The sequence below is a fragment of the Notothenia coriiceps genome, unplaced genomic scaffold (genome assembly GCF_000735185.1).
Source record: "Notothenia coriiceps isolate Sejong01 unplaced genomic scaffold, NC01 NC01_scaffold00015389, whole genome shotgun sequence".
Taxonomy (NCBI): Eukaryota; Metazoa; Chordata; class Actinopteri; order Perciformes; family Nototheniidae; genus Notothenia; species Notothenia coriiceps.
Genome location: NW_011348090.1, coordinates 34166 through 45929, shown reverse-complemented (window position 1 = coordinate 45929; position 11764 = coordinate 34166). Strand labels below are relative to the sequence as shown.

General features: G+C 38.8%; 1 protein-coding gene across 1 annotated transcript in view; it reads left to right on the top strand.

Annotated features, from left to right (window-relative positions):
* LOC104948903 (beta-1,4-galactosyltransferase 2) overlaps positions 1-11764 on the top strand; it is a 33473-nt gene that overhangs the window by 12269 nt on the left and 9440 nt on the right. Inside the window, exon 3 of the mRNA XM_010775138.1 lies at positions 7218-7322. Coding sequence (XP_010773440.1) covers positions 7218-7322 — 105 coding nt within the window. The remainder of the gene's footprint in view (positions 1-7217; positions 7323-11764) is intronic.

Genomic DNA, 11764 nt, shown 5'->3' with positions numbered 1-11764 from the left:
GGAACACCGGGGACACATATTCATGTAGAAAAGACGTACAAAAGTGCATTTTGCATGATAGGTCTCCTTTAAGAAAAGGTGTGTGTGTGTGTGTGTGTGTGTGTGTGTTTGTGTGTGTGTGTGTGTGTGTGTGTGTGTGTGTGTGTGTGTGTGTGTGTGTGTGTGTGTGTGTGTGTGTGTGTGTGTGTGTGTGTGGGACACTGGTTTGGATACACACACATACACAATTCTCGGAATCAGGCGGCTAATGCAGCTTTTCATGGTATATCCTATTAATGGTGAGATAGGAGGCTGAGGTTCTGGACAGCTGGCAGCTTTAATGGACAAGTTGACTATTTTATTTAAGTAGAAAATACGTTCGATACCAAGTCTTTGTGGAGCCTTTCAGAACAAAATAGCCTTTTTGTATATAAGCCTCAAAGATATCGCCCTGCAGCAGAAGTATGAAATGTTTGGTTTGCAATATCAATTGGACACCTATCTTACACAGTGTAAACACTGACCTTTAAAGAGAGGACTGTTCGGTTTTAAAGAGGTAATTTCTGGATTGAATTACATTGAAAGGCTTTTGCCTAAATTATAACACTTTCACTTTCTTTCAATCCTCACAGAAAGATGCATTAGGGATGGATAAATTAGCATTATCTCTCAAATCCAGCATCCAACATAATTATGGTCCCATTCAGCGTAGAATGTGTTTGCCTAGATATAAATATATATAAGCAAGTAGCATGGATCTGTTATCCTGACCAAGAAAATCAGGGTAGTTAACTTCTGTCTAAATGTTATTTTACCCTACTGCTCCAAGTGGTATTGACTTGATTCTCAAAAAAACAGTTTTGCTTGAGGGTACCCCAAAGTAACACATTTCACAGCAGCCACCCTCCCACTGTGTTTCAGTGGAGGTGGCTGTCTTATGTGTCGGCTCGGGATTATATACATCACACTGGGGAACACTAAAGCTTTCCATCCTGCAGCTCCGCTGTATCCTCAGTGTCCCATCCCTTACATAATGTTCACACTGCGATGTCACGCCACGTTACTGCCTACCGCCTGTCAGAGGAGGGGAAAATAATGACTGCACTGATGTGTTGTTGGGAGTGTGTGTAAGCAAGTGTGTGTTGGTGCTCCAGCTACATTTTAGTTTTGGTCAAGGACAAAATTATTTGCTGTCTACAGGAATAAAGAGAAGCCAGTTGATTGGCTACTTCACAGCTCATTACAACACACATGTGCATGGACAAAAGCACACCCTCAAAGCACACCTACAAGGTCACAGCCAAAGTGGATGTTTCTTTTAGACAGTTTTTGTCTGGTTTCAAAGTGTCCCTCTGAAACCTTATTAGACCTAAAACCCTGAGCTTCATTTATCAAACAATATGTGAGTGTATTAGAGCATGGGCATGGAATAATAACAGCTTGTGTGTGTGTGTGTGTGTGTGTGTGTGTGTGTGTGTGTGTGTGTGTGTGTGTGTGTGTTTCTTTTTGTGTACAAGAAACTTGGACTTGCCTGTAATCATCATGCAAAGTGTCGTATTAACACATGACGAGATGGAGAGCCAGCCCACCCTCAGGGAGGTTTTAATCAGACTTTCAAAATGTACTTTTTGAATGCAAGCAGAGATGCAGTAGTAAGGATACAGATTTTGTAGAATCTCTGATTATGTTTTACATAAGCCAGTGCTTCTCAAAGTGTGGTCCGCGGACTACTGGTGGTCCGTGAGTATATTGGTACAATTTCACATTTGAAATAAATAAATACATTTAAGTTTTCCGCACTCTCGCGGGAATATCTCCGCAATGGAGCGAGGTTAAGTTTCATGATATAGCCCAGCGCAGCACCTTCATCACACATGTTGCCACTTGTTTGTACCATTTTTAGGCGATTTGTAATCTGTTCTAGAAAAACGATGTGATTTTGGGATATTTGTGGAGTTAGGTGGTCCGCGTGTTTTTTTATATTGGTTAAGTGGTCCTTGGTATGAAAAAGTTTGAGAAACACTGACATAACCAAACATACTTTGATATTTTTGAGAAGACCGAAAACTGCTTCCATTTCCTCTGAAGATTATTTAATTAAACACCAATATTTGACAACACTGAGATGCTGAAAGTGTTACAATCTAGATGACCATCCCTTCAGAAGCTTGAGCTTTTCAAACACTAAAATGTGGTCACACAGACTTGAAAGTGCTGTAATCCTTTCACTACACAGATTATTGATTCATTAATGAGCACATTTGATCTTCCAGTTAAAATGACCAAGTTCTAAAAAGTGTTTTGGCTCAGAACTTCAAATGAAGTCAATTCATGACAACTTCTTGCAGACAACCACAACACGTGCACAAAAGTGGATTCCTAACCGTCACAGGCGACCAAATTAAATGTAATGTAGGACTTCATTTGCAGGTCTTTCTCTTGTGATGCAGTATTTCTACGCAGTGGAAGTACTTTTTCTGATGATCTAGATTCTACTTCTTACACCACAGCAAAAGTCATCGAAAGTCAAAACACAGCAAACCTGAAATGGTTCAAACTAAGCAAAGAAGATTGCTGATGTGCTCAAAGTAGCTTTAACTAAATTTGGTATTTTGAGTTCATACTGAATCTGATGAAGACGGACGGATTCATATTTCTAGCTGATATCACCAGAGTCAAGCCTCACACTCTGCAGGGCAACGGCACAAAGACGATTATTATAAAGATGCAGAACTGTGCATAATGCATAACTAAGCTCACTGCACTAAAAAGCTGAGGAAGAGAAGGAGAGGGCTGGCTAGCTCACTCTCACTCTGGCTCACATTATTTGCACCATAATAAATCTCTAAATTATGCAAATGCATGCTTGCTTTCATGTGCACGCGCAGACACACCGACAAAAGGCAGCCTTCTATGCATGTGTCAAGTCAGCAAAGTCACTGGATCATGAGAGAGGGAGGGAATATGTTATTTAGTTTTCCAATGCATTTATTTATAGGAGGGTTGTTTTTATGCAGTTTTGGTTTTGCCTCTTACGGGTTGATGTGCTTTTGATAGCACATGGCTACATTCTGTATTATTTACATTTCACTGGTTTGTATAGCAGAAGAGAGGAGGGATAAAAGGAGGAGGATGAAGAGGTGGAGAAAGGTTAAAAGATGTGACTAGAAGGAGAGAGATAGAAAGAACAGGAGAGGATGAAGAAGCAAACAAATAAGCTGAAAATGAAGATGTTTGTAAGAAAAGACGTACAGTGCTGAGAAATATTTAAATAGTGTTCAATGTTTTATAATAATTAAACCAAAAACGATTTATAGCATATTGTGTTGACATAACATTACCTAACGTGCAATTAATATAGGCCAACAAATATGCTTATCTATAAACTGAAGCTAAATATAGACACGTATGCACAAGAGGATACAGATGTGCACCAGCACACACAAACACAATACCTGAATCCATGTACTTACACATGCAAGTATTCATATTAGCCTAAATAGCAACACAGTCTCACAGCATTTCGTGTTATAGTCACGAAATTAATCTATTGATTCGTGTTCACCAACACGATTTTCGCATTTTTTTCGTATCACACAGAACGATTTCAAAAGCAATGTAAATATTATCAAATTTGAAGGAAAAAGAGATAATAAAAAAAATACAGATTTCAGTATTCTGACAGTACGATTTTAGAAGCAATGTATTTCTATTGGTAGTATGTTTCGTGCCTGCACCAAATAAGAACAAATTAGAAGGATATTTTTTCTTTTTTTAAATACAGATTTCAGTATTCTGAGGCTCTGAGCCCCATTTATTTTCCTCCAGGACGGAAAAAAAACTCAGACATTACACTATTTTAAATAAAAGGGTTAGGGTTAGGCTTAGGGTAAGAAAATGTTTTTTTGAACCACACAGCTTCTGGTCTTCCAAGACCCGACCGGACAAAAATACGTGGTGCAGGCACGAAACATACTACCAATAGAAATACATTGCTTTTAAAATCGTTCTGTCTGACACGAAATAGATTAAATTAATTTCGTGACTATAACACAAAATGCCTTGAGACTGGGTTACTTGGCTAGGCTAAACATAAAGCAAAGGGAAACTAGCGAGCCTTGCTCTCTCAAAAGTAAAACAATTCTAAAGCTAAGTGATTGTATAAATAGTGTAACATTTTGCAAAAATAGATTTACATGAGAAGATTGACACAAAGTTCATGTTTTGTACAATATGTTGTAGCTAGTGCTAGCTGTCTGTTACCGCAGTGTAGCAACAAGTCTTGAAGCTAACTTGCTATAGCTTCTGTACAAATTTCAAAAACATGTCGACCAACCCCTCTGAAGCTTAAATTCAGATTACTATCCTGAGAAGGGCAATTGAGTTTACACGGTCCATTACTTGTATCCTCAGTTTTGAACTATGCTACTGCTAATAAATAGTTGGGTTCAGAATTCCAGAAAAGACAGACAACTTCTAAGTTTAACTATTTATTGTAAAGAGAGCAAAATATGTATATTACTTGGCCAAGGACTCATCACGTCCTTGGGAATCACAGGCAGCAAAACTGTAATCTGTAACCACCAAATCCGCCAAGAGCCTCGAACCTCGTGCGACAATACATTTTATTACACAGGGCGTTGCCCGTACATTTATGATTGGTCAAGACTAGCTGAAGAGATACCGCGGTTTAGACTTGGTTCTCTTTGGTTGGTGCGCAGACTCAGATAGTGTCTTGGCAACACGATCCTCCAATCAGCATTCGGCCGGCCTGTGGAAGTCCCTCCCTACTCTGGCACCATCATACTAATTTGTTTTCTCTAACGTCTCTTCAGATATAGCGGGAAACCATAATGTTGCTTCCTAGCTTTGCGGGGAATGCGTCTCCCATACAAAGTGAAGGCCGGTGCGATGTGCTGTTCTGACTACCTCTTTGTGTTCTCTCAGTCTCTGCACTCGACCTTGCTACTTTCAATATTGCAAGCTAAACACTTGTAACTTTTCCCTTCGTTCCTCACTGCCACATAAAATGAGCACAATAAGCTTATAATGTAATAATAAGAATCAGTCTTTCTAATGTTATATACAAATAGACTCCACAAAATGCTAAATCTTTGACCTTCTTTTAGCCTAAAATACCAGCTATTACCTTCAGGACGCTTAAACATTTGCCCAAAAAAAAGATAGGAGGAGATAGGAGAGGAAATTAAAGAAGAGAATATAAAGAAATTGTGAAAAAGGAGAGACAGATAGAAAAGATGGTGGTAAATAAGTCAAAAAAGGAGATGATAAGATGGCTGAAGACGGAGGAAGCGAGGCGTTTTTAAACAAGAGGAGGCATTGTCAGTGTTGAATAGACGGGCAGTTGTTGAGGAACAATATCAGGCATGGATGCTTTTTCAGACAGAGAGATTACTAAACGAATCAGAGCATTGCAACAAATACAAATTCTGTACACACATGCACTCTCCTTTGTATCATTGCAGGTATGAATGCCTCTGTTAACCCCTGGGTTTAACTCAGGCTGTATGTGGAACAGATCTGTTGTTCAAGCCCATACTCCATTTGTTGTAGCATCAGATATAAATCTCTGTGCAGATTTGCCCTTGTATTGCATCTTAGTGGTAGTACAACTTTGCAGCTGTTCTCTGAGTTGTGATGTTATGCTTTGTTTGAAATGAAACACACTGCAAATCCTCGTCTTTCTCCCCAGCTGGTGTCCGCCTCTGAAGTTGAGCAATGTGTTTCTTAATGAGTCTCTGATCATAGTTCTTTCTCCCTTTTTATTGTTTTTGTTTTCAGTAAGAGCCATGAGGGGTCTCGGGTTCTTTGTGCATTTTTATGAAGTATTGTTTGTAGTTGTTCTGTTTTGGGGGGCATTTGGGATATGCACTCTTTAGGGCAATTACAATCATAAGAAGGAATGCAATATTGCTAGACCATTAGCAGCTGCAGGAAAATACATATTCTTTGGTTTTATTAAGTAGCGACATACCCTGAATCCGATTTAAAGCCTTAAAGGCAACACCTTCAGAATCCAGCCATGATTTGCAGCTTTTTTCAGGTGTTGGACTACTGGTTGGATAACAGAAGCTATTTAAAGACATCATATTGGGCTTTTTATTTTTGTAACAGTCAATTATGTCTTGAATTTGTCTGTTTTCTGATCACCAAAGGATTTATAAATGAATAAAAAGATTATAGAGAACCGCAGTGACGCGTCCTAAAACCCGGAAGTAAGTTAGCATTTTTACCACGTCCGGTTCCTTCGATAAAACGCAATGCAATTTCTCCATAGGATTTTGGAAAATAGCTCAAAATAAGGTCTGTGGTTGACACACATTGAAGAGACGGATCACGTTTTGTTCTACGACATTATATACATCAGCAGTGACCCCACTGGTGATTTTTGAAGAGTTTACGTGTCTGAAAAACGATGGTTGTTACCGAGTGGCTGAATAGGACTACAGAAGTTGTCCAGGCCGTTGTACGTCATTACACCGAACACGTAAACACTCTCGCTATGTTTGTTTGCCCTGTTCTGCTTGAAAGCAAGTACCTGCCTCCTGCAAACTGTTCAAACAAACGCTTCAACTTGTACCATTTAGAATCTGTATGTTTGAATATGGATCTTAAGTCGGCGTGACGTTGAAGCAGCGACCCTGCTGTAGTTCGTTTATAGCATAACGTTAGCATTTTGCTTCTGGCGACTAGATTTATGATTCGAAAATTATAAAAGTAGGGTAGACATGCGGATATTATCCGGCTGAACAAAACGTGATCCGTCTCTTAAATGTGTGTCAACCACAGACCTTATTTCGAGCTATTTTCCAAAATCCTATGGAGAAATTGCATTGCGTTTTTGACGAAGGAACCGGAACGAGTTTAATTCGGGTTTTAGCACGCGTCACTGCGGTTCTCTATTGCCATATGAATTGCTAATGAAAATAAATGATTCATTGTTGCAGTCCTATCACTTGCCCTATCATGATGGCCTTTTTCTCTGTTTTCTGACAATAAATAACACATTTACTTGAAAAACAGACATATTTATGGATAATGAAATAATTAGCTTCACACCTACTTATTTCCTCATGAAACATAAAGGTGGTACCCCTCTCCACTTCCTGTTGCTTTTTCTTTTATTCTGACTCTATTTCTCATCTCTCTCGTTGTCTCTTTAATTAGGTTCATTTCCCTGTTTCCCTTAACAGATGTTGTATCTGTGTGTGTTGCAGGATCACTCTGAATGGGATGAAGGTGTCCAGGCCAGACGTTCGCATCGGCCGCTACAGAATGATTAAACACGAGAGAGACAAACACAACGAGCCGAACCCACAGAGGTACTGCATCATTGTCCAAACTCTTTCTGGGGCATTTGGATCGATCGCGCTGCTTTTGTCTCAAAGCTACACAGTTCAGATGTTTCTTTCCAAATGTTTCATCGCCATGTGAGAGAATTATCGTTATGTTGCGCGGCAAAGGGCACACTATCAATAACACGCATTTATAATTAGAGATAGCTAGATGAATGTGCCGAAACATGAGCAACACAGGCAATATATGACCAGATATAAAACAGGTTCGTAAATGTTTCTCGGTTCTTTCTCAACATTATCTGCTTCTATTCTGTCCAATGTTGCTAAAATCACATGTTAAATACATTTTAAAACCTCTAAGAAGATTATATGAGAAGCCTTCCCCTTGTTATAGCAATTTCAACGCTCAGTTTTTGCTCATTCACAGTTCACACCTGAGAGCTACGCAATGTTAGTCCATCGCTCCTGCTATCATTCACTGAGCAGCTCCTAAGGAAAAACTTCACACTTAATAATAATAGAATCAAATATACAATACTTATGCTAAGGGAAGGGAATTTAAAAAATATATTAGGTATCTAATTTTCCTCAATGATTCGGTAAAATGTTATGTATGTGTCCATTGTTTCAGTGTCTTCTACACACTGGTAAGAATACCGGTTTTGTCTGGTAGAAAATAAAGAATATTTTATGAATATTTGTATTTAAGTATATTGAGTCAGAAATTCTGTTTTGAGCTACATCACCCAAGGTTTCTTAAATCCCCCACCCCTTTGAAAAACATGAAATGGTAGTTTCTGCCCTAAATGTATGCTGTAAAACTAATTCCATCACTACTGCTGCTATTGACTCAACCAAGACAAATATAAGCTAAAAGAAAAAGTGTATTGTTTTCTTGTATTGTTTCTATTTGATGAGTTTGAGATCACCCTACAGCATTTTTCCACTGAATGATAAAACCATTTCACTCATAGCAGGATGCTAAAAGATTAATGCATGAGGCTTTTTAAATGCATGAAGACATGGACATGTTAAATAAATAAAATATACATGCATTTTAAACATGCACTTGTCATTTCCTATATTCACAGCATTTGTAAAAATTGCCCTTCTACTAAAATGCAAGTTTCATAAATATCAACACTACGCTGCGTCTGCTGCGATGTCATTAGATGTTGGCTGCAGATAAGGAGGAGGCTTTAATATGTAAGAAGTATCACATGACTGAGCAAAATGTAAATAAAACTAGTTCTCCAAGGGACACAGCTCGGCTTTTCCGGCCACTAAAAAATTGGTAGAGACGAAAAAAGGAAATGTCAAAAGGACAAAACTATTTTCAATAAACCAAAAATGGCTTTCCACAGATGCAGCCCACAGGCTTTTGTGTCGCTCTTTTGGCTACACGCATTTCAATTGCTTTTTGAACAAACGTGAAAAAATACTTTCCCTATAAATGTGTTATTTTATGGTTTGATGAATGAGATGCAATATGCAGAGATGAGCGCTTCTAGACACATTAATCACCAGGAGTATAGCACCTCACATTAAGCTGCTTAAACGTGGATTATCACTGTTTGTTCTCCTCTAAGAGCCCAGTTTTTATGCCTCGATGGACAAGGCAACGATGCCTCTCAAAACAGAAATCGATATCCGCTCCAGCAGAAAGCAGACATAATGATCTCTGTTCCCTCTTTAAATATGGTTTTAGTTTGATCTCATGTGACATTATTACATCATAGCATTTTGAACGTCAGTATTCACAGTTGACTTCAAGTGTAGCTGCGGCTCCTAAATTGTTTTATAAGAAGATTAAAAATGAGTCATGTGTGAGAGAGCAGCGTCAGCCAAACACATTATGACACTTCTTATTTAGATTTTGCATACAGCCGCTAAACACGTGTTGCTTGAGTCTCTTATATATGTGTGAGAAAAGTATTCCCTACAATTTCCATTTCGGAAACTTCTTGAAACCTTGATTTTATTTAGTAATTAAAACTTAGTACTTTGGTATCAATTTACTGAAGCAATCATATCATACATGAAAGCTTAGCATAACTGTGTTTATTGCAGCTGTCTATGAATTCTTGTAAAGGCACTTTTATTCATTCCAAAGCCAGTGTAATTAATGTCATAGTTGACTCTTAAAACACATTGTTCAGCCATAAAATTATGCTTTCATGTTTGATCCATGACATTATGATTACTGATGTAAGAAATGAAAGCTTTAATAGGAACGGATTCTGTAAGAAACAGCCAGCGACTTATTTATCTCAAAACAAAAGATGATGAAACAAGAAGTGTTCGGTTGCTAAGAAGCAGAGAAGTGTTGCTCACATCCTGGCCTTACATGCATACCTTTTACTGACTGCACTTTGATGCTATCACTTATTATGTTCCCTCTGCTATGCTAACATATACAGATAAAATCCCCAACATTACACACAGCATAGGAGGAAGGACAATTAGACACTGAGTATTTAAAATATGGCTGGAAATAACATTGGTTGAGATGTTTGAAGGGAAAGAGTCCTGCTCACCTCCTGGTCTTACATTTATAAACCTTTTTTAGCGATTTTCTAACACCTACTTTTCAAATCACCTGCAGTGTGCCCGTCTCCGTGCTAAGCGATAAAGATACAAATCCACCCTCTTGTACAGGGGGCAGAGGAGTGCAAATTAAGCAGAACATGTTTTTACCTGCAAAAAGCTACTGGCCAAAGCTAAAGATATGTCAGACATCCATCTAGAAGTAGTTAAACAAAAAATCTATAGTCTACTGTTCAATGGTGGCAATAACTCATAGATGTGTCTTAAAGAACCAGGCCTGTGTAATATGTCATCCATCATTGTTTTGTGTGTGTTGGAGAGAGAGATAGGAGCCGGCTATGTTTGGACTTGTCTATTTTCCTGTGTCAAAAATCAATTTATCCGCCACTAGACAGAAACAAAGTGTGTGTTTGTCTGCGTAATACTCGATTTCTGTTTTCCTCTGATGTTGCTCTGCTCTCCCTCTTTTGTGTGCATTAGACCTCCTAAATAAAAGGTGGCAACAACAGGGACGCTATTTATTTGAAGCTGATCCATTATTCATAACCGTAGCAAGAGGGCAGAAAATATCTGCCTATTAGTCGGCTCAAGCGGCTTTCTCAAAAGATGCCCTTACGGACACTCATTATAGTGTCTTAGAAATGTTGGTTTAAAGGATTTTATTTTAAAAATAAGTGGTATTTTGACTTCTGAGCATGGCGGCTCAGAATAATCGGGAGCTTGTGAGGAAGATTGGCTGCATCGTGGCTCTATCGAGGTGGTGTGGGTTGAGGAAATTCTCTTTTCTCATTTCACTCAGCACTTTTTAACATCATGAGGAAGGTTTTGCCATTTCTGTCGGTAGAGTCTTTGAGGGCTTTTTTATTTCTCTGATGGACAACATTTACATCATTTGATATTCTGTATGATTGAAAACATTAGGTAGAGTTGTCGGTAGTGATGGGAATTATGGCTCTTTGAAGGGAGACGGATCTTATGGCTCCGTTCCTTTCAAAGAGACGTTCAAAAGAGACGTTTTTTAAAGGGGGCGGGGTTACTAGGTTTATCTTTAGGGAGGCTGTGGTGCAGTGGCCTAGTGCGTCGGTGTTCGGATCAGGGGAGCACAGGTTCAAACCCCACTGCAGTCAGCATGTCGTTGTGTCCCTGGGCAAGACACTTCACCCCAAGTTGCTCCTGTGGGGATTGCCCACAGTACTGAGTATGTAAGTCGCTTAACAAGTTAAATGTAATGTAACAACAAATACAACAAGCCGAATGGATAAACAAAAACAAATTGGTCTTCAGAAAGGAGATTAAGCAAGAAAGAAAGTGATAAAAACTAGAAAAGCTACATTTCAAGCTTATTCTTGCATATCAGAAAATTACACTTGACAAATTAATTATAATATGAATTTACAAATAATGTAATGTAATGTAATCTGCGAAATAATCACCAGGATAATGATTGACTGTATTGCCAGACCTAATGTCAATAATCTGCATTGTAAACATGACACAAGGTGGCGCCATATTCATGTCAGTGAATGTACTACTTTGAATGTACCCTCTGTATGTGTTAAGTAAATAAAGTTGCCTTGCCTTGAATGAAATTCATGCAACTCTTAATATTAGATACTGTGTGTTTAAGTGGCGATGGAGATTATTTGTTGATCCTGCTTTAAAGGATATTTTTCCTTTACAAATGGTGCGCTGTGTCACTGCCTGGGTTTTGGTTGAAGTGCATCCAAATGTTGCTGCGTTTTCGCGTTTGGCTCATTTTCCATCCGAATAACACGTCGTCTACCTGTCCTGTACCACTTGTTATGACTTCTCTCTCGCGCGTATTCCGTTAAGACCCACCCCATCTCACTCCTCGTGCTGAAACCTAGCAGTCAGAGTAGGGGCGGGTCTTCACAGAATACGTTTGGGGAACAAAATCA